Here is a 22,270-nt window from a genome sequence, read left to right as displayed (position 1 = left end):
TGCCTCTGTTCAGCCTGGCTGGCCCTGCCCGCCCCTGGCCCATCTTCGCTCATCCTTAAGACTCCTTGGAGGCATCACCTCCTCCGAGAAGCCCTCCTCCCTAACCCCAGCCCCGATTCCTCCAGTGGGCCTGGATCGGCCTCACCCTGCAGCCTGTTTCTGGGAGAGGCAGGTGGGTGGCTGGGTTGGCCCCGGGGCCGGAGTGTGTCCCGGGGGGAAGTGCAGAGCGTTTGTTGAGTGGCTAAGCGAGGGGGGTTGGCTGCTCTGGAGAAGGACGACTGGGCCGGGGATTCCAGGGTTACGGGTGCTCCTCTCTCCTCGCCCAGCCCAGAGGGCAGTTTTCCCACACTCCGGGACCAGGAAGCGCCCCGCCCACACTGAGCCAGCTCACGACAGATCCTCCGGCAGCCCCGATCCCTTCGGCCCCGACCAGTTCCCAGCCTCCAAACGTCCTGCCAGAAGCAGGAGGAAGGGAGGGGTGAGTAACCAGCCCCTTCCTGCCCACCCCGCGTGCAGCTCGGTCCCCTCAGCCTCCCCGACCTGCCCTGGGGCAGAGTGGGGACTCCCACCCCACCCTCTCCTGCCTCTTTACCCACAATTCCTGCCTAGAGAATCCAGAAGGAGCCAGATGATGTCCCAAGCTCCTGGCCAGGTCTCTGGGGAGGAGCCACAGGCCCTGGGGTCGGGAGGGGCAGGTGAACCTCCTGGGGACAGTCCCATCCCCCACCCCCACCCCCACAGAGCACAGAACCACCTGAACGCCAATCCTCTTCCCAGGGCTGTTGAGTCTAAGACACCGCGTCCCCCTACTTCCCAGGCCGGCCTTTCTGTGCATTTCTTGCGGAAAAGCCCTGCTGGTGCACCTGCCCCAGCCCGGGGCTCTCAGCACAACTCCTGAGCCTGACAGAGAACAGGGGACACTGTCCTCAGATACAAACACGCCTCCCCCCCCCCGCCCCGTTTGCACTGTCTGGACTGAGCTCTTCCTCAAACCCAGGCCCACTGTGGGGGGGGGGGGGGTGAGCCGCTCCCCCCGCTGCCCCGGGGCCCACTAGCCTCTGCCCTGAAAGGCCCCGACCGCAGGCCGCGGGCTCCCCGGCTCTGCCCCGAACAGCCGGACTTTGGTCCCCGCCTCCCAGCCCTCGCCGGGCACCGCGGGAGGACCTGGCCCGGGAGCCTGGTGCCCGGCGGCTTCCCGCTCTGCTCAGCTACAGTTAACGCAGGCAGAGGGGACTTCACATCTGGGCCTATGGTCTGGCTCTGGGGGACAAGCAGCAGAGTCCTGGCCCGGTGCCTTACCCGGGGTACTGTGTCTGACCCCGAGGCCGAGTGCGTGTGCTCCCGAGGACTCCAGCAGGGAATCCTGGGGACCGTAAGCCCCCCTGCAAGCCCCACAGACAGACGGCTCGGAGCCAGGCGTACCTGCATCCGGGTCTCTGGCGGCCCGGCCAAGGGGGTACAGTTGCTGCAGGTGCGAAACGAGGACCAGCGTCCCCTGATCTGCAGGGGAGGTGGGGAGAGGGCCCAGGAGCCGTTTCCAGAAATGTTCCTGTCCCCCCCCCCCCCCCCCCCCAGCCCTCCTCTGGGTCTCTGTGCAGACCCCGGGGAGGGGGCAGGCCAGACAATGAGCCCTGCGTTCCTTTCCCTCCCTCCACCCCTCTCCCCTCCTCTCCTTTCCAGCCCCTGGCTCCCGTCCCTCTGCCCACCCCATGCCCCGACTGCTCTAAAAGTCAGAGTTCCTGCCGCCCCACCCGAGTGAGAGCAGGGGCTGTGTGGGAAGTGGCGGGGCGGGGGGCAGGCTGCTACGCCCCTGGGCCTGTAAGTGGAGGTGAGGCTGGGGCTGCCCAGGGAGGGTGGGTGCCCCGGGTCACCCCAGGAAGGCCAGGGCCTCAGGTCACCGGGACACCTCAGGTGCCCGAGCCCAGCACTGGAAGGGCCAGGCCGGAGCTTCCCCGGGAGGGCTCACCCCGCTGGAGCGGTGCCCTAGGGCCGGGCAGGCACCAGAGCTCACTGTGGAGGGGACGCCCCTGACCAGGACCCCTTGCGGTGTGGAGCCTGAGCCGCGGCTCTCGGCCTCCAGCCTCCACCCCCCAGCCTCCCCGAAGCGGGCGGGGGCGGGTGCCGGAAGGGCCACCCCCGGTTTCCTCCTGCTGCCGCCCAGCCCACCCCCACCCCTGGGCCCCAGGCTCTGAAGGCCACCCCCGGGGCCCAGCTGACAGGCGGGTGTTAATTTGGTGACACTTTGTAGAGGCCTCCCTGGCCCTACAAAGTCTAGTTTCTGCCAGTCGGGGGCCAGAGGGCACACGAGGCCTTGCTCTGTGCCCCGCCCCACCCTCCGGCCACCCCAGGAGCCCCCTTGGGCTGGGCGAAGGGTGTCAAGCCTGCCTCTGGACGCCGCCCCTAGTGGTGAGGGGTCCACCGTGGGCCTGAGGCGCCCCTCGCCCGACGACGGGGACCCAAAACCATCAGCCCCATACATGCAGGGGGCACCTACCTGAACTGCAGTCAGCACCCGTCCGGGCCTCTAAAACGGGGCCTCCCTCTTAAAATGGGGTGCTGGTGCCTTCCTGCATGGGGCACGTGGGTCCCCCAGCTTGACTCAGGCTAGGTTCCGGGGAGCTGCGTGCCCAGAGCCCCAGAGCTGGCTGGGGAGGCGCCTAAGGTCACACGGCAAGCGGCCGGAAGCCCTCCCCGGGGGTCCTGCAGCACTGGCCTCTCCCACAGGCCCTGTCCCAGAGGTGAGCGCCGCCCGCCTCCCGCCCCGTGACTCAGCACCCTCGCCGGGCACCACAGGACCTTTGCCCCCTGCGCACCGTGCCGGCCTCCTGCCCCGATCCGTCCAGGCTCTCCCGCCGCACCTGCCCAGGATGCAGGGAGCCGGAGCCCCCAGGCGCCGGGGCCCCTACTCCGGGGAGATGGGCGCTCTGGGCCGTCCCGGGGTCATACTACTCACCTATGCGCTGGTGACCCTGGGGCTCACCTGCCTCTTCATGCGGTTTTCCATCATGCCGGTGAGTGCCCGCCCTCAGCAGCCTGGCCGCCAGCACGGCCGCACTGTCCCCCTCGGCTTCCGTCGGCGCAACAGCGGGGCCCCGGGGGTGGGGCCGGTGCTGCCCGAGCCACCCACCACACGGAGCTGAACAGGTTGAGGGACCCGGGGACCGTGCTTCCCGCGCCCTGGTGCACAGCCAGCCCTGCCCCGTGGCAGTGCCCCTCCCCCCGGCCGGCCTGGCTCCGGCCCCATTGCCCTATGGATCCACCCGCCGGGACACCTGCCCGGCTCCCGTCCTTCCTGTGCTCGGGCCTCCGCTCAGGCCTTCTCCGCAGCGAGCCTCCCCTCCCAACCCCTGCCCGGACCCTCTGTCCAGGTCCTGCTTGGCCAGCCCTCCTGCCCGATGTCCGCACCCCACATCCTGCCGCGTGTCTCCCCGACCAGGACCGAGAGGGCGGGGCTTGACGCATCACCTCCTCTGCTGCCCCCACCCCCCCGGCCTGGAGCGCTGCCTGGAGCGGGCAGGCGGTTGGTTAAGCGCCATGGTCAGCACTCAGGGCCCGCCCGCCCACTTTTCATTGATCCCACCTTTGCACCCTTGCTCATTCATTCAACAGACCCGTGTGGGGCTGGCCGGGCTCCCACCCTCTCAGGGCAGCAGCACCCGGGGGGCTTGAAACGTCCCAGCGCCCCTTCTCTGTCTGGTCTGGGTGGGGCCATGGCACAGCCACTAAAGCCCCCCAGGGGATTCCCGTGAGCGGACTTGTGCCTGGGGATCTGGCTGGGAGGGGGCCGCTGTGGGCATGGCAGGAGCCCCCAGCCAGGTGGCGAGCCCTAACCCCTGCCCCAAAGCCCATTTCACTTCTACCAGACAGCCCGGTCCAAGCCCTGACTCCCTTCCTTAGCGGCCAGGTGGCCGGGGCGGACGCCTTGAGGTCCCATCATGAAATGGGTCACGATGTCCCTCCCTGGAAGGGTTGGTGCAGGGAGCGACGAGAGAACAGTTAAAGGCACAGAGCAAGGGCGGCTCTCCCGTGGATGTTGTATGTATCGTTCAACAAATGCCCATCGAGCACCTACTGTGTGCACCCTGTTCTCAGAGCTTGGAATAGAGCGGGCAGGGACTAAACCATCCTTAGACTGTGCTGTGCGTAAGATCATGAGGCGTGCGGGGGGTGCTGGGACTGCCCACAGACGTGTGGCGGCTTTGGGATCAGGAAAGCCTTCCTGAGAAGGCGGGCTTAAAGGAAACAAAGAGCAAGCCTGGCTAGTGCAAAGGCCCTGGGGCAGTAGTGAGAACAGTGCAGCTAGAGAGGAGTGAGCGGAGGGGAGAAGGAGGGAAGGCCAGAGAGAGAGGCTGCCAGCACTCCAGGAGGAGGCTGGCCGCGGGGAAGGCCCCGCTGCCCTCAAGGTCTGTGAAGGGTGAGCCCAGGAGCTGCCGAGTATTGAATGTGGCTGTGCAACGGTTCGTGATTTCGAGCCCCGCATCAGGCTCTGTGCTGACAGCGTGGAGCCTGCTGGGGATTCTCCGTCTCCCTCGCTCTCTCCCCTCCCCCACTTTCTCTCTCTCAAAAATAAATGAACATTTTTTTTTAAACAAAAGAATGTAGGGGCGCCTGGGTGGCGCAGTCGGTTAAGCGTCCGACTTCAGCCAGGTCACGATCTCGCGGTCCGTGGGTTCGAGCCCCGCGTCGGGCTCTGGGCTGACGGCTCGGAGCCTGGAGCCTGTTTCCGATTCTGTGTCTCCCTCTCTCTCTGCCCCTCCCCCGTTCATGCTCTGTCTCTCTCTGTCCCAAAAATAAATAAACGTTGAAAAAAAAAATTTAAAAAAAAAAATGTGGCTGTGCAAGAAAAGAGGGGTTCAGGGAAGACACCGGGGTTTGGACCTGAACCCTTGCCGGGGTGCGGGGGGGGGGGGGGGGCAGCAAGGGAGCAGAGGGGCCGGTCCTGGGGGGAGGCCATGGGGAGTCCGTTCTGGATGTGCTGTATTCCAGATGCTTCTGGACATCGAGTGGAGAGCCGGGGGCAGTTCAGGAGAGAGGTCCCAGGACAGCAGCTGTCCTGGGGACCGAGCGAGGCTCCCTGGAGTGACAGGCGCAGAGCAGCAGGAAGGCTCAGGCAGGAGGGCGAGCGCCTCCAGGGCTCTGGAGAGACACTGGTCGCTGCCTTTACCTCCCCAGGTGGGCATGGCTCCAGAGGGGCCAGGAGAGGCTGGAACCCACAGAGAGGAGGCCTGTGTCGTTCAGGGAAGATACTGCAGTCCACGGGGCAGCTTTGAGCGAACGAGGCTAAACCGGTGGGGGCTGGGGGCCCCCCCCACCTGTCTGAGGTGCGCCCCGCAGAGGGGAAGGAGGGCCAGCCGCTGCCTGTTAGAGCCTGGCCCCAGAGGCCCCGTGGTCTCCTCGCTGTGGGAGACGCAGCTGAGTCCCAGGCCCCAGGCCCCTCCCAGACCCACCGCAGACTGGTCAGAGCAGCTCCCTCCCGCCCAGCCCGCGGCCACCTCTCCCCCTCCTCACCCTCCGGGGACCCTGGATCCAGACCCTGACCCTTCCCATGGGCCCCCCTGTGTCTGCAGTACCTGACCCGGAGGCTGGGCCTGGACTCCGTCGCCTTCGGCCACCTGCAGACCACCTTTGGCGCGCTTCAGCTGCTGGGCGGGCCCGTGTTGGGCAGGTACCGTGGGGCAGGGAGTCTGGGGGCCCTCCCCCCAACGATGACCCGGGCCTGCCCCTCGGAGGTCAGGGGCTGGGTCGTGCCAGCCTCTCAGACCGACACTGGGCACAATAGCCCCTTTCATGCCGGGGACCCCTGCTCCCCGGGGCCCTGCCCGCCTCTTCCACGAATTCTGGTTTGTGGCCAAAGAGGGGATTGTCCTGGCAGGGCTGTCGTGGCTGGAAACGTCCAGCATTGCCGAGCTGGGGGTCCCACCAGCGACGCCCCTGGACCCCCACACCTCCACCGGCCTCAGCGCTGCTGGGGCCTCGGGCTCAGGGACGTGAGGGCAGACATCCTCCTCCCGCAAACCCTGGGGTGGAGATCCACGTGGCAGGCGTCAGCTCTTCGGGGGAACTGTCCAGAAAAGGGGCTCCAGAGGCGGTAAAGTCGGACCGAGCAGGGCTCCCCAGGGTTTCACGGCCCTGCTCGGAGGCCGGGTGGAGACAGGGCAGGAGCCTGGAGACGCTTTCTGCACAACACACACGCACCTTGCTCCCTTTGGAGCCCGCAAGGTGTTCTCAGAGGGAGCAGGAGGGCCCTGCCGGGCCAGACACCCCCAGGTCGCCGGAAGCTGACCCACTGGAAGGATGGCGACACTGAGGCTCCGAGACGAGACCCCTGCGGCCTAGCTCCTCGGCAGCCCCAGGGGGCGGGCGTCAGGGGCAGAGCTGGCAGGGCCCGCTTGGTATCTGTGAGGATCACAGGTTCGGTTCCCCCAGGTTCGCCGACCGGCGCGGGGCCCGCGCCGCGTTCACGCTCACCTTCCTGGCGTCCTCTGCCTTCTACCTGCTCCTGGCGGCCGCCTGCAGCCCGGCCCTGCCCGGCGTGGCCTTGCTCTACGCCACGCCCTTGCCTGTCGCGTTCATGCAGGGGATGCCAGGTAGGGCCAGGCGGGGGCCCGCTGGGGCTGCGGGAGGACTGCGGGTGGGGGTGGGGGCTGAGGTCATGACCCGAGGGAGGTGCGGGGCGCGGGTCTCCTCTGGGTACCAGTCTAGGCCAGAGAGCAGGACCGAGGTGGGGGGGGGGGGTGACTGGGGACGTGGCCTGGGGGGCAGGTGGCTGAGGGTGGGGGGCGTGGCCTGTGCAGGTGCGGAGTAGGTCCTGGGGGGTGTGGACGAGGCGGCCTTGCGCGGGGCACCCTCAGGGTGCGGGGTGGGGCGCGGTCCGGGCCTAGGCCGCTCGGGGCTCCGCGAGGGGGCCTCACGGCTCAGTCCCCGCCCCGCACCCAGTCGCGCAGATGACCATCGCGGACCTGTCTGAGCCCCAGGAGCTGCCCGAGGCCCTGGGCCGCCTCGGCCTGTGTTTCGGGGTCGGCATGATCTTTGGCTCACTGCTCGGCGGGACCCTGAGCGCCACGTGCGGGTGAGTGGCCGAGGCTGGAACCAGGCCGGGAGGTGGGGGGGCGGGCCAGGAAGCGGGGTGCGGGTGCTGGTCGGGATGGCCGACACTGGGTGGGCCCAGGCCGACCACCTCGCCGGGCCTCGGTTTCTCCGTCTGCACGTTGAACGTCTTGGGTCCGGTGTGGGACGGTCAGCAGGGACCCACGCGGTGGGCGGGGCTGGAGGGGGCGTGGCTAGTGAGCGGGCGGGGCCGGAGGGGGCGCGGCGAGCGGGTGGGCGGGGCTGGCAGGATGGACAGGGCAGGGACGGGAGCCGACCCAAGCAGGTGGCGCGGCCCGTGCAGTCCCGCAGGGTGCGCGCCAGGGCGGCACGGAGGGCACCAGGAGGTCCCAGGCTAGGGGGACGCACGCGGCTGGCCCGGGTCACATGAAAACCAGGCCGGACATGAAGAAATTGGACGGCAGGCCCTGGAGGCGGGGTCCCCGGACGACCAGCGGGCATCCTGCGATGGGGGTGCTGCGGGCAGGAGGACTCGAGGGCAGCGTGTGGGCGGTTCCGTAACTGCACAGAGCCGTCTGCACCAGCAGTCCTTGGAGTGCCCCCTGGGAGAAGAGAGGAACCTTGAACCCGGGACACCGAGCCCTGGACAGGCCCTGCCAGGCGTGGGCGGGGAATGTCACTTCCGCTGCCCCACCCCCATTCCTCCTCCCTCTCCCCAGCAGCCCCAACACCCACTCAAAATAGGCTTCTTTCATAGGAGTGGACCTTGCTCCTTGCCTTCCTTCGACTCAAGTCTTTGCTTTTGGTCTGGAATGTGGGTGCCCAGCTGTGGATGGGAGGCCCTGTGCCAGCTGGGGACCCACCCGTGCCGGCCTTAGGGAGTTGCCCTGGGGCGTTATTCAGGACAGGAACCTTGCTGGTCTCTGAAGTCACACACACACACAGAGGAACACACACAGGCACCTCTGTTGACAGCCCTCCTTCTGATCTCGGATGAGCCTGTGCTGGCCCCTGGGCCTCTGGGGGCATCGGTCTCCCCAGGCTCCCCCAGTGCCCCCAGACAGCCCCCAACAGTGGTAGATGCAGCGGGTGATGGCTGATCCGCAGGGACGGGGGAAGGGGAGGGTCCCGTGACCGGCTCCACCAGCTCCCCACCCCAGGATTTTCATCAGAGTCTGGGGTGCAGATGTCTGTCTCCACGGAGCACCTCAGCCAGGAGGCTGCGGGGGGAGGGGGTGGGAGGCAGAATTCCTTTCCTCTGCTTCCTCACCGGGATTTATTGAGCAGCTACTAGGTGCCCTGGGATTCCAGGTTCTGGGACACCGTGGTGGCTAGGACAGGCCGGGTCCTCGGATGAAATGAAAATGATACGTATTTCTAAAGTGTCGGGGTGAACTGCCTGGTGTGAGAAGTAATACAGCGCGATTGGGGGCCAGACAGACGGGTGGTCACCAGGGTGTCACCTGCAGGAGGTGAGGGGGGCGGCAGGACGACCGGCGAGGCCGGTGTGGATGGAGTGGGGAGCAGGGAGGGCAGGGAGCAGAGGTGGGCAGGAGGCGGGGTCTGCCTCGGATTTGCTGAAGGCTGGGATGTAGATGTGAACTCAAGGCCACGCCTGGACTCTGGGGCCGGCCTTGGGGGGAGCCGTGAACCTTGCTGAGGTCTGAGCCATCCGCCATGCCCGTGGCAGCTGGGTCTCCGTTGGGCTGAGTCTGGTGCCCGTTGGGCCCTCCAGGCAGCTATGGATCGGGCAGCTGAGTGAGGGGACCAGAGCAGGGCTGTGTCCTCAGGCGGGTGGTTTTTAAGCCCCAGGAACGGGTTCAGGTTGAGCCCCAAGCCCCGAGCCCCAACCTGGCACTTCACGTTAGAAGCGGGGGTCAAGGAGGAGGTACAGTGAGGGCAAGAAGGGAAGGAGATCCAGGAGAACGTCCGGAAGCCGAGAGGTGTGCAGGTCAAGGAGGGGAGGACCCTTGGCGCTCCGAGGGGCGGCAGTGACCATGGGTTCTGCCTGCGCATGAGCCGCTGGGGGTGATGGGAGCCTCAGTCGCTAGACCAGGAGCGAGAGGAGGAGAGCCTCTGCACTCCGGGGAGAAAAGGAGGAGGGTCGGGAGGGTGTACCGGGCGGGGTGGGGGGGGGACGTCAGGGCATGAAGAGTGTGCGGGAGAGGGAGAGGCAGGGCCGGGAGGAGCCTCCCCGCCCCCACGCTGCCCCACCCACCTGGACTCACAACCAGGCGCCTGTTACCGTGGTCACCTTGACAGGTGCTCTCACCCTTGAAATGGGCCCACCCTCGCTTGCTGTGGGGCCTGCGACTGTGCCCTGCCTAGGACCACCCCCCCAGCCCCCCCCCCACATCCCCTCTCGTCGTCACCTTCCTTTTTTCCGTCCCAGCTGCTGACCCAGAAGACACCACTCACTGTCCTCTCCCCTGGGCCTCCCCCAAGATTGCCTGCGCCCCTGCCCTCGTGTTCCGGAAATATCCATTCAATTCCCTGCCTTCTTTCATCCCGAGATCGAAGGTGCTTTATAACCCTATGCATCCTTTGATGGGAAAACGGAGGCCCCGGAGAGAGCAAGCCTCCCCGTCCGAGGCTCCCAGACCCCGAAGCCCCGTGGCGAGGGCCACATCCCGCCTTCCTTGTGAGGGCTCCCTGGCTGCCATCTTCCTGCCTCCCGTGCCCCGGTGACCCCTCCCCCAAAAGGCATCAGCCGTGTCCCCCACTTCCGGGAGCAGGTGAGGGGAGAGGAAGTGCCCTTGGCAGCCTGCGGGTGTGGGGCGGGCACCAGTAGAACTGGTTTCGGCTCAGCCTGGAGCTCTCCTACCCAGGGCCCAGGCCCTGAGTCACTTAGCAGGTGGGGGCCGCTCAGTGACTCATGGCCCTGAGCCCAGCGCCTCACAGCCTAGGGAGGCCTCTATCACGCCCTTCCCACAAGTGCGCCCTGGGCCTCGGCGGTAGGCAGCACCAGCCTGCGGAGCCCAGCTGAGTCAGGTCCCGGGGGGGGTGGGGGGGGTGGGGTCCGGGGGTCCCCGTCGGACGTCAAGCCAGCCCCCAGGCCTGATGGCTGGAGTCAGCGTGGACAGGCTTCCCCCGCCGAGTGCGAGGCTTGGGCTCCGTCCCCTGGAAGGGGTCGGGATTTGGACAGATGCCCCCGAGGGTAGCAATTCCTTTCGGCTCGGGGGGGATTTGGGCCCGGCTGGGGGCTGGGTCAGGCAAACTGACATGGTGCCAATGGTGTCACCGTCACTGGAGGCCCTCCTGGGCGCTAACGCGGGAGAGGGGCCCCGCTCTGGCCCCAGGACGAGCTTTGCCCGGGGGCGCTCGGCGACTCCGAGGGGATTTATTATACTCCTTATCTGCAGCCCTGAAGACTGGGGACTCCGTCTCAGCCTTTGTTCTGGCCGGGGAATAGGAAGCCCTCATCCTGCTGACAGAGGGTTTCTGCCCGGGTGACACGGCCGCTTCCCCTGGAAGTTAATGAGTAAACACACTGGGACAGGAGTGACTCATGGGTCAGCCAGGCGGCCTGCCCCACTCGGTGTTCACGATGGCTCATTGAGGTCGTGCGGGGCCAGCCCAGTGTGCGGCCTCCCCACCGCAGGGGGACACAGAGACCTGACCCAGAGACCCTGGGTTTTCCGGGCAGCGGGAAGTACACACAGCACAGGGCCCACCTGGCCAAGAGCGAGCTCAGCTTAGACCCGAGAAGTGAGAGAGAAGGCAGCTACTGAAGGTGGGGCTGGCACAGACAGTGTTCCAGGCAGAGGGGGAGCCTGTGCAAAGGCCCTGGGGCAGGAAAAGGCCTGGGGCTTGTTCGGAGGCCTGTGTGGCTGGGACTGGAGGGATCAGGTGCTCTGGGAACACAGAGGGCTGCAAAGTGTTAGGCCAGACAAGGCTTTTAGGCCTTTTTTCTGGGACCCAGAAGCCAGAGGGAGGCTGAATCAGGAGTGGCCCCACAAAGACTCCCATTTTCAGACATTGTTCTTGCCACAACATCATGGGATGTGGATGGGGCACGGCAGGGGGACTTCACCCCAAGCCCCAGGCTGGACGTCCAGTGACTCTCTGGAGACCCTCACAGCCAAGTGTCACATGAGGCTGGGCCCCAGCTGACCCCAGCCTGCCGTCCAGGTTGGATAGGAGAGGGCGGTGCCACCCGGGAGGCCCTGCGTCCCCTGGGCCAGAGAGAGGAGCCACAGAGCAGGAGGGAGGGTGGCCCAGGCTTCCCGAGTACCGTCACCCTGAGCCGACCGCCCTCCTGATTCTGTCGGCTTGGCAAACTCCAGGCCCTCGAGATAGAGGTGAGAGGTGGCGTTTGCAGCCTGCACCGTTTGACCAGCGCGGGCAACCAGCCGTGACGAACGGAGGCCGGTGGGCTGGGCTCCAGGACGGCCAGGCGGCCCCCGGGGACCCGTGCAGCCCGTGGGGGATGGGGACAGGGTGTCCCCGGGGAGGGTGGCCCTCATTTGCATCTGAGGAAAGGAAGTCACCCAGCAAGGTCGCCACCGGGAAGGGCAAAGGGACAAAAGACTGGTGCCCAGAGTCCTGCCCGGAGTCCTTTCCCGGCCTTCATCCCTCCAGCCTCCCGTCCGTCCAATGAGCCAACAACCACGGCTCGCAGACGCCCCACGTGATCCTGCACAAAGGAAGCAGGAGGCCCCCAGCAAGGGAGCTGATTCTGCCTCGTGCTCAGGGGCGCACTGACCCGAAGGTCCCTGAGGAGGGGCGTCGAGTCTCGTCCGGGAGGGCAGAGCAGTGCCCGCCCGCCTACCCGGTGGGGGCACAAGGCCAGAAAGGGCTGAGAAGTCCCTCCACGCAGAGGCATGAGGTCTTTCCGGCATTTTGTCCTGGGGGAGCTGGAAGGGGGCCTGTGGCGGGGGTGGGTGGAGGAAGGACACTCCCTCCCTCCGACGTCCCCTGGGGAGCTGTGGCCCCTTGACTCCCTCCTGGGCCTCCAGAGTCCTTGTGTTTCCTTCGGTTTACCAGCTAGCACGCCGGGGTGGTGGGGGGGGTGGTGAGAGCCCACAAGAAGGGGCCTGGCTCCTTGCCACCCAGCCCACACTTGTCACCAGCCTCCCAGAATAGCCACCTAAGTGGCCGCCTCTGCTCCCACGAATTTCCGGGGCATCTGGCAAAGAAAGCAGGCTCTGTCCCTGCCCCCCAGGCCCTGCGCAGTGACATGCGGGTCCTGAAGAAAGGGCCCTTCTCTCTGGGGACAGCCACCGGGCCCGGGGTGTCCCTGCCCACGTCACAGATCAGTTCCTGCCAGCGGAGGAGGGGGCTTTGGTCCGTGCTGGCCTCGTCCCTCCCCGGGGCGTCAGTCCGTGGGAATGCCCGTTCATTTGGAAGCCTGGTGCCCAGAAAGCCCGAGCGCCCACCATCCCCGGCACTGGGAGTCGGCCGGGGGCCCTGTCGTGGGCCATTGGGGGGGGGGGGTCCGCAGCACGTGCAGGCTGGACCAACCGTGTGCGCCTGGGCAGGTCCCGGCCGGGGACACGGGGCGGCCCCGCCCCCACGCCTCGCTGACCCCACGGGGAACAGGGCCTCTCCTGGCTGTGGTTGCCCACAGGAGCCCTGTGTGTGTGCACCCCTGTGTGTCTGTGTGTGTGTGTGTGTGTGTGTGTGTGTGACTTGCTCGTCTGCGTGTGCACACGTGCAGCCGTGGGGGGCGGGGCGGGGGCACTCAGCTTGTGGCTGGCCTCGCTCGGAGAGGCAGGGGACACCCACCCCCCTCTCGTCCCATGCTGTGCGGCCCTGAGCGGGAGCTCCGCTCAGGTGGGCGTCAGGGCTGCGTGCGGGTGAACGGCTCTCACCTGTTCCGCGGTCTTGGCTCGGGGTCCCGCCCAGGCTCAGTCGTCCTCAGGGCCAGGCACCGTGTGTCTGAAGGAGCGAGCCCCTCTCAGAGGACAGAGTGCCCCCGGGGAGGACTGCCGGGGCGCACGGAGAAGGGCTCCTGCAGGGTGCATAGGAGCTCCCGCTGCGGCTGAGGGGAAGGGCTCTCTGGCCAGGCACCAGCCTGGAAGGGCCGAGCAGCCTTGCTCAGTAAGAGGCTCCCACGTGTTCCTCCCTCCGTCCCCCACCCCGGAGGGGGCGGTTGGCCCGCAGGAGGAAACGGGGACGGTCACCAGGGCTGGCCCCGGGGCCAGTGTTGTCAGGTGACGTGGGGTCACCGGAGGGGTCAGGGCCTGAGTTTCCACCTGATGACCCACAGCCCGGAAGGGTTTTCTCGGAAGCTGAGGGGCCCTCCCGAGTCCGGGTCCTCGGTGCGGGCGGGCAGGAGGGAGGGCATCCTGAGGGTGGTGCCCAAAGCCCCTCCCCCATCCCGGAATGTCCCGCCCCCCAGGTCGAGGGGGAACAGGAGCGCTCCCCAGGAGGGAAGGGAAGGAGGCGTGCCGGTCTCCACGACACAGAGGAGGCCGCGCGGGGTCCCGTGGTCTTTGTGCAGGTGGGGCTGAGATGCAGACCCGAGCCCCGGCCCGCCCCTGCACCTCGGGGTCGCCGGCACCCCCTCCCGGCGCCCCGGCCCCAGTGCCGCCTGGCGTGTGTCTCATCATCAGCCCCCAGGGACAGAGAAGCGTCACCTACAGGGACAGTCGAGCCGTCCCCCACCCCGGGAGGCCCGTCCAGTCCCCGCAGAGGGAGGCAGGGCCCTTCCTCTGGGAACCCGTTTGCTCCTCCGTCCAGGGCTGTGCAGGGAGATCCCCGTCCAGACACCGCCCGGGGCTGAGGCGCGGGCCCCCAGGTGTCCAACGCCCCTGCCCCGGCTGGGCGCAGCAGGTGCACCGGGTCGGCCCCTGGGGGTCTTCCCACCCCTCGACACCTCCTGGGAGAACCCCCGCCCAGCCCGCCGGGGCTCACCTCCCGGGCTCGCGCTCGGGGACCGGGGCCCACATGCTGTGGCTGCCGAAAGCTGCCGCTGCAGTGTGCCCGTCGGACACGGTGACGGCTTCGTCGGCCCCGTCATTCTGTCACCTAAAGAATGCGCCCTGAGGGTCCCGTCCCCTCCCTCCAGGTCACAGGCCGTGGGGACATGGCTGGGGGGCTTTGAGCGGTTCTCAGCCGCTGAGACCTCATTGTGGCTGAAGGGGCCGGTAGGGCCGCGTGTGGTGCCCACAGCCTGGGACCCGCGTCCTGTGTGACCACTACTGTCGCCCCCAGGATGCAGTGCCCCGCGACTGTGGCTCTGGTGGCCAACCTCGTGGGAGCCGTCCTCAGCTTCACCTTTATCCCCGTTAGCACGAAAGGGGCCAGTGCCCACGACCGGGCGGTCCCCGCAGGTAAGCCCCGCCTGGGACGCCCCGCCAGGCCGGCCCCCTCAGGGACGCGGTACCTGGACGCCGGGCGGGTATGAGGCCTGAGCCCTCCGCCTCCCCAGCCAGCACCCCGGGCCTCCCTGCAGGGAGAGTCGGCCAAGGCCAAGATGCACGACAGCGGCTTCCTGTCTGCTGGCCGTGGGGGGGGGAGGGAGGGGCATCAGAGAGGCTGAGGCTGGAGGCAGGAGAGATGTAGGGGAGGCCTGGGGAGGACGGGAAGGACCACGGGGCAGGGTTAGCCAGGATCCTGAGTCCCAAATCACCAGGTGCCATGGTGCCCACGAGCCACTGCCTGGGTCACATGGGCTGGGGGAGCCAGGGCCAGGCCAGGTCACCCGACAGCAGAGGCACTGTGTTTCCGGAGCGCCTCCTAGAATTCGGGGCTCCAGGGTCAGTGGGGGCAGAGGGCTCAGCCCTAGGAGCGTGACGAGCTGCCCGGTGCCCCCAAAGGGGCCAGCGAAGGGGGGTGCCGGGGCCTGTGGGCTCCCGAGCCCACGAGCAGGTGCCACGGCCAGAGGGAGGAGTATCTGCTGAGAGCAGGTGCCGGCATGGGTGCGGGGTGCTTTCCCGGACCCTGCAGCCCGGCCGAGACCGGGTCAGGGAGCTGGAAATGGGCTGAGGCCTGCCCAGCCTCTCCGGGTCCCCCCAGGCGGACCCCAGGCCAACGTGTTTGACCTGAAGGCCATCACCCGTCTGCTGCTGCAATCGGGGGTCCTGCCCGTGTTCCTCATCAAGGTGGCGTCCAGCCTCCCCTTCGGTGAGTCCCAGACCCGGTGCAGCTGAGAGCTCGGGGCCGTGGGGAGGGGGCCTGCGGTCAGGGCATCTCCCTTCTCCGCCCTGTATCCCGGGCCGCACGCTTTCCCCTTCACACATGTCCTGGAGAAGGGGCGGCCCGAGTGGAGGGAGGGAGGAGGGGAAAGCAGTGCCCCATTCCCTGCAGCCCCGCAAGGCCCCCCTCACGCACGGTCCGAAGTGCCCTGTGCTTGGCAAGCCCCCCGGGGTCCGTCTGAGAGCAGGGGAGGCGGTGCGTCTGAGACGAACCCTCAGGGGTGCCCAGCACCCACCTCCAGCCCCCGTCCGGGGTCCTCTCCTTGGGGGCAGCGCAGAGAACAAACTAGCGAGGCTTCGTGCTGGTGCTCCAGGGCTAATCCCTCACCCGCAGGGGCTTCTTGCAAAACTGTGCTGCCAGTCTCGGGGTCGGGGCAGCGGGGTTGAAGGCTGAGTCAGGGGACCGCCTGGCTGGGCCAGCGCCTGGAGACTCCGGTCCGACTTCAGTCGAAGGGGCCTTCGGGGGCCACCAGTGGGTCCGGGGTCAAATCCTCTCACACGGTCAGCCCCGGGCCCCCCACCTCCCGACCGCCTTCGCATAGGATGCCCTGGGCTCCCGCCCAGCCACGGGGTAGCTTCCGGCACCTTCCTGCGCACGGGCTACATCGGTCCCTGGGGCCCCGCTTCCCGTGCCAGAGAGCCACCAAATCGCAGGGAAGGCCGCCAGGGCCCCACAGTCACCCGCCCTCCCTGAACCCCCCTCCCAGGGCTCTTCATGGTCATGTTCCCCATCGTCTCCATGGACTTCTTCCAGCTGGATGCCGCGCAGGCCGGCTACCTCATGTCCTTCTTCGGGCTTCTCCAGATGGTGAGTGGGTGCCGGGCACGCGGGGCGCGTCTCGGACGCAACGGGCCCTGCAGGGCGCTGCCCTGAGCGCCTGCCATCGCTGTTCTGTACCGTTAGCTTCCGGCTGCCCTCCTGTCCCCGGGGGAGTGTGCCCTCCCCTCCCTGCCCGAGGCAGCCACCAACGGGCCTGCGCCCGGTTTGCACACTCGTCTGCCCCGGAGAGGGGAGGGAGGGGGCTGGTACCCAGAGGAGGCCGGCGAGCCCCGGCCTCCTGTCTGGAAGCGCGCGAGGGTGCACGGTCCTCCGAGTGTGCAGCCGGGCGCCCCCCAGCAGAAGGACAGGGCGGGAGAGAGCCGGTGGTAGGGCACGTGACAAGATGCGGGCAAGTTCCTCGGGCCCTTGGAGCCCCGGTCTCCTTGCCCATCAAGCGAGTGACCCTTGTGGGGTGGCTGGGCAGATGAGGTGAGCTAACCCGGCAAAGCTCTTAGAAGAGGAGGAAGCCCCACCCAAGTGACGGTCACTCGGTCCTTGCGAGGCGCCCTGAGACGGGCAGCCGCCTTCCGGTGGTACGGGGCGGCCCGTCTCCCAGGCCCCAGCTCCTCCTGGGCATCTGCACCAGGGCCCGGGGCGCAGGGACAGGTGGCGACAGCCGGAGTGCGGGAGGGGCTATTCTGGGACCGTCTGAAGGGGAGGGAAGCGTGTGACATTCCCAGCTCCTCCTGGGCATCTGCTCCCCACGCCTCTGGGCCCAGGACGGGTCTCACCCCCGGTGCGAGAATAGCAGCCACAAGGGCAGGAAGGCCTCAGGGCTGCTGCCGCCCGGCTGGCGGGCCACAGACTGGAAACAATGATAATTCTCCAGAGCTGGGGGCCGCGGGTTCTAAATGGCCGCTCCAGCCCGCCTGGGCCCTGCCCTGGAGACCCCCAGACCCAGGAGACCAGGCCTGCACCTCTGCGAAAGCCAGGAGACCCCCTAAGACCCTCAGGGACAGACGCGGGTAGTTCCGGCCTGGCCCGGGGCAAGGTGCCCGATGGCGACCCCGCCCGAGACGGGCCTGGGGCTCCAGCACCCCTAAGGATGGCGGGCGACCCCCGGGGGCAGCTGAGGCCCCAGCTGCGTCTGGAACCTCTGCGGGCAGAGGGTGGGGTTCTGTGTCTACAGGGAGAGGCCTGAGGCCCCCTCTGCCAGTCACCTCCCAGCCCCCAGCCCCACGGGGTAGGGCCCGTCACCGAGGGTCTCAAGAGGCAGCCTGGGCGCCCCCACAGCTGGGCTCCCACCTGCTGCCTCCCTCCGCAAACCATTTCCTGCCCCACCCCGAAGCGTGTCGGCCGCAGCCTGACCCCAAGGGGACCACGGCATCCCCCTCCCCGTGGGGGGCGTCGGGGTTGGGGGCGGGGGGGGGAGTGGCAGCCCAGACGGTCCTGAGGGATGGCGTCACCACCCCAGCGGACTTGCAGACCCCCGTCTGTCGCAGGCCGTCCTGCGAGAGCCCCCACGCGGCCCTCACGTCCGCCCCAGGCACGGTGCCACCACAGTGGTGGGAAGCGTCCATCGTACAGGGCTGGGGGGAGACAGAGATAAGCCCCCGACCACCCTCATCTCATGTAGCAGGCATGATGAGCTGTCAGAGGAGAATAAGGGTCCTCAGAAGGGCAGAGGTGCAATTTTAGATGGGACGGTCGGTTGGGGGGGTGGGGGTCGGAGGGGCTGCAAGTGCAAAGGCCCTGGGGTGGGGAGCACGCCAGCTGCCGAGCTGGCTGAGGCAGCAGACTGGGCTCGGAGGACATGTCGGGGGGTCCGCAGGGCCAGGAAGGACCTGGATTTACTCAGACTGGGGTGGGGGCTGTGGAGAGGGTCCACGCAGAGGAAGCCGTTGCCCTCCCCCGAAGCCGCCTGTGAGCAGTTAGTCGGCCTTCGCTTGATGAAAATGTGTTCATCACGCTGGAAATAAAGGACACGGGGTTCGTTTTGGAGATGACTGTCCGGGTGTATGGGGGCCGACGTGCGGTGCCCAGGCCACCCCGCCTCCCGAGGACCTGGCCGCTTCGGGACCCGCCCTTCTCCTCCGGCCGGGTGGCTGCTAGGGCTGGGAGGGGGGGTCCCCAGCTGTGGGGGGGCCGCCCCCGGCCAGACCCCTCCCAGCCGGCCTCTCGCTCTGTCTCCCCAGGTCATTCAGGGCCTGGTCATCGGGCGGCTCAGCCGTCGCTTCTCGGAGAGGGCGCTGCTCCGGGCCAGCGTGCTGGGCTTCGTCCTGGTGGGACTGGCCATGGTGAGCACTTTCCTCGGGGCCGCACCCCACTGACTGCGGGGTCCCGGGCCCATCACCCCAGCCGTCTGCACATCCCAGGCTGCTTGTGAGCCCCAGGGCCCCCTCCCCCCGGGGCCGGCTCTATGGGGCTCCGGGGATGGGCCCTTCCACCCTGGTCCTGCGTGGCCCCCCCAATCCCGTGGCCTCCCTGTCCCGTGCCAGGCACTGATGTCCGACGTCCTCCACTTCTGCCTCCTGATGCCTGGCCTGGTCTTCAGCCTGTGTGCCCTCAACGTGGTCACCGACAGCATGCTGACCAAGGCCGTGTCAGCCGCAGACACGGGTGAGCCAGTGAGGGGCAGGGGACCCCCGGGGCCTCCTCTCTGGGAAGCTCTCTGGGCAGTTTCGGATGGAGCAGCTCCCCCGCCTCCCCGATTTCAGGTTGGGTCTGCCCAGACCCAGTGAGTACTGAGTGGGGTGGGTGGCCCGGGGTCCAAGTGGCGGGAGGGGGGGGGGCTGCAAGATGGCTCAGGTGAGAATTCTGGCCGCCACCAGGCTGGGCTGGGCCTGGGGGGTGGAAAGGGGGCTGCTCGGAGCTGCTGTCTGGCTGGGCTCTGAAGCAGGGGCAGGATTTCCCTATAAAAGGGGAAGGGGAAGATTGGAACATTCCAGGCCAGGACCCGGCTCGGCGAGGTGTGGAGGGGGTTGGAACTGAAAGGCTCCTGAAGAGGCCAGTTAGGAAGACAGCCCAGTGGGGCCGAGCGTGGTCAGCACAGGGGGCTGCCAGGCCGGGAGGCGGGGTCCCCCCTCCAGCACGGGGTGGGTCGGGGGTGCACGTGCTCCCTGAGCGAGTGGGGGAAGGCACGCAGCCGGTTAAACCCAGAAAGCCCCCAGCGCCCCCCCTCCCGTAGGACACGGGTGTCCCCAGACAGGGGATTCCCCCAGCCCTCACTCTGCGCCCAGCGTTCCTTCCAGAGGCCTACAAGCCTCCTGTCCAGACTCAGCTCCCTGCCCCTGCCCTGCCCCCGGGGGCAATGGTGCAGGTGGCCCCATGGGCTCCTGTGGCCGGTTGGGGTTGAAGAACATCCCAGCAGGCTAGAGCGCCCACCGGACCGGCCACCCCTCCACCCCTCGCTCCAGCTCTAGCCGCCTGTCTGCCAAGGGGGGAGGGGCAGGCTGAGCTCTAGAGGCCGGGATGGGAGCCCGATGGCCGATGGTTGCAAGGTCGCATCTCAGGGCTGCTTCTGGTCCGGGGAGGCCAGGCAGGGCCCGGAGGGCTGCCTGGAGCGCTGGACCGGCCCCCAGGAGCGGCCAGGAGGACGCCGGGGAACGAAGCGTGGAGAGATGGGGGCAGGGCCCGGCAGGGAGGGGGGCGGGGCCGCACCTGAGGCCCCGCCCCTAGGCTCGGAGGGACCGGGGAGCCGGTTCCCAGAGCCAGCCTGGGAACCCGAGACCACAGAGGGGGCGGTAATTGCTCCCGGTGTCTGCGGGGCGTGTGGGCGATGGGAGAAGCCGCTCTTAAATTTCCCCCACGCCGGGCCCTGGGCCCAGGCGGGGCCGGACCAGGCCGCTCCCAGCTCACCCGGCGGGCGGGCTCTCCAGCAACCCGAGCGGAGCGGGGCCCTGAGCCCCTGGAGCTGGGGACCCTCTGGGCACATGTCTTGACAATACACGCACGCACACACAGGACACAGCTGCCCGGAGGGGCCTAGTGACGGGGGAGTCAGGTAGCTGGGGGCAGAGGCGGCCAGGTGAGCCCGGGGAGGACGTGGGTGCAGAGAGGCGGGCGGGCCGCCCCGCGAGGGCCCCCAGGACCCCGCCCCGGTCCTTCGGAGGGCATCTTCCAGTCGGTACGAGGGTGGTGGCGGCTGTGGGGACCCTGCCTTGCACCCCAGCCCCAGCCCTCACTCTGTGGCTCAGGAGGAGCTCCCCCCAAGCCCGCCGTCCCCAGGTCAGGGAGGCTCTCTCCGGGCTCAACCGGCCTGAGAGGGCGGGGCCTGGCCCGTGACCTGTGGCTCCACTCCGGGGCTCCTCCTGGGCTTGGGAACTTTCCGGGGCAGGGTGCAGGCACCCGTGTGGCCCCTGAGTGGCTGGGTGGTCCGAAAAGCGAAAAGCGCAGTCTGGGTGGAGGGAGCTGGGGAAGCAGAGAGCGGACAGGGTTGGGGGCAGTGAACACGGGAGGCCTGGGCTGCGTCTGGGAAGCGGGTGGCCAGGGCAGCCTGACTTGCTGCCCACCCCCACCCCTCAGGGACCATGCTGGGCCTCTGTGCCACCGTGCAGCCGTTGACTCAGACCCTGGGGCCCACCCTGGGCGGCCTCCTGTACCGCAGCTTTGGGGTCCCCGTCTTCGGCCACGTGCAGTTTGCCATCAACCTCCTTGTCCTCCTCGTGCTCTGGAGACAGCCTGTGCCCCGGAAGAAGGACTGAGTCCGGTGACCAGTGGCCCCAGGGCACAGACTGGCAATAAACTCTTCCAGCCCGAGTCCTGCAAATTCCCATGGGTTAAACAGGGGACCTGGGGGTGAGCCACGGAGGGACGGAGGGTCAGATGCCGGAGAGCTTCCTGGAAGAGGGGGCGTGCAGCCGGGCCCCAGGGCTCTGGAGAGAGCCTGATCACCCAAGTTGTCCTTGTGCAGCAGGCCCTCCCCCGCCTGGAGCCCGTCCCCAGCTAGGAGGCCCCCCTGTTGCCGCCCAGACGGCTCTGCTCAAACCCCCCGAGACCGGAGCTGTCCACCCGCCCCCAGTCCTCCACGGCTTGGCCTCGGGGCCGAGCGCGCTGCCTGCTTGTTTGCCCTTGTCAGTCACCTCACGTGAACGGAAACAGGTTGTTTTCAAAGATGAGGAGTTTGAGGCTTGCAGAGAGGCCCGGGGAAATGGCCCGCCAGCGGACCCAGGCCCGGGGAGCCCCACCCCCTCCCCCTCCCCACCCCTCAACCCAGCTGTAGGGAGAAAGGCACCGGGGCACAGGGGGGCCAGCGTGACCAGTGTGGACACAACAATGCCAGTGGGGTCGGCAGGTGACCCTGAGACCATGAAGGCCACTCCCCACCTCTCCACGGGCTGCCTGTAAAAGAAGCTAGTTCACAACTCGGGACCCCCAACCCCAGAATTCCATGGTCCAACCAGCAGGGCCTCAGAGAGCAGAGGTCCGTCCACCCTCCGGCCCGAGAGCTCAGACCAGACCAGCTTGCTTGTGAACCTCACTGGGGATGGGGGGGGGGGGGGGGCGGGGTCTCACCTTGACTTTCACCCTTTGTCCCAGTGAGGGTCTGGGCAGGTCTCCAGGGAGGGGCAGGACAGGGGTCCGTCGGGGGCCAGTGCAGTCCCCCACTGGCTCAGGGACTTCGTAAGGAGTGCTGTTCCCTTCGGGAGAAAATTCCTTGCAGGAAATGGTTTCCTTGGGCTTCGCAGCAAAGGGACAGCCCCTCCCCAGTCTGAGCCCTGGGACCCGGCGCGGAGGCTCCGCCGGTCCCATGTGAGGGTGTGAGGGACAGACATCAGGGCCCGATGTTTGGTCGTTCGCTCCCGACGCCGCTGCCTCCCCCACGTAGCATCGCCCTTCCAGCCAGAAGGGTCCCCGAAATGCAGGCCCCCTCAGCGGCCGGCGATCGGGGTCCCCCTCCGCGCTCCGGCTTGGTCACTGCCAGCGCACCTTTCCTCGCGGGAACGCGCCTCCGGTGTCCTCCCATCGGGCGGTGCTGGACTGACGGTGGCGGCCGGCCTGACTTCCGGAGGACGGGGACCCGGCCGGACAGGGAGGGCTCGCCAGCTGCCAACCATCAGGAGTACGAGGCCCCGGCCTCCCCCCACTTGCCCGGAGGCCCCGCCGCCTCCCCGCTCCAGCACCGTGGGTGCGGGCCAGCGGGGCCTGGTGGGGGCTGCAGGGAGCTGCCCCGGCCCCAGCAGGGCTGGGGTCAAGGGGAGCACAGGGGGCGCGCGGCCGGAGGGCTGAGGGCTCCCTAACGGGGGGGGGGGGGGGGCGGGGGGCACAGGTGGCATGTGGGCGGTGGGGGGCAGGTGGGGCCGGCACCCGCTGCGAGCAGGGG

At 68.1% G+C, this 22,270-nt stretch overlaps 1 protein-coding gene across 1 annotated transcript; it reads left to right on the top strand.

The window, feature by feature from the left end:
• Positions 1-397: 397 nt before the first annotated feature.
• SLC22A18 (solute carrier family 22 member 18) lies at positions 398-20,706 on the top strand. Its single transcript, XM_032594952.1, has 12 exons — positions 398-478; positions 2,725-3,011; positions 5,568-5,665; positions 5,873-6,088; positions 6,427-6,587; positions 6,937-7,069; positions 14,206-14,324; positions 15,010-15,117; positions 15,896-15,996; positions 18,144-18,245; positions 18,447-18,567; positions 20,473-20,706. The coding sequence occupies exons 2-12, from the start codon at positions 2,868-2,870 to the stop codon at positions 20,649-20,651; spliced, it is 1,482 nt and encodes a 493-aa protein (XP_032450843.1). The 5' UTR covers positions 398-478; positions 2,725-2,867; the 3' UTR covers positions 20,652-20,706.
• Positions 20,707-22,270: the final 1,564 nt, after the last annotated feature.

The sequence above is a fragment of the Lynx canadensis genome, chromosome D1 (assembly GCF_007474595.2).
Source record: "Lynx canadensis isolate LIC74 chromosome D1, mLynCan4.pri.v2, whole genome shotgun sequence".
Lineage (NCBI taxonomy): Eukaryota > Metazoa > Chordata > Mammalia > Carnivora > Felidae > Lynx > Lynx canadensis.
This window is presented reverse-complemented; position numbering and strand designations above follow the sequence as displayed.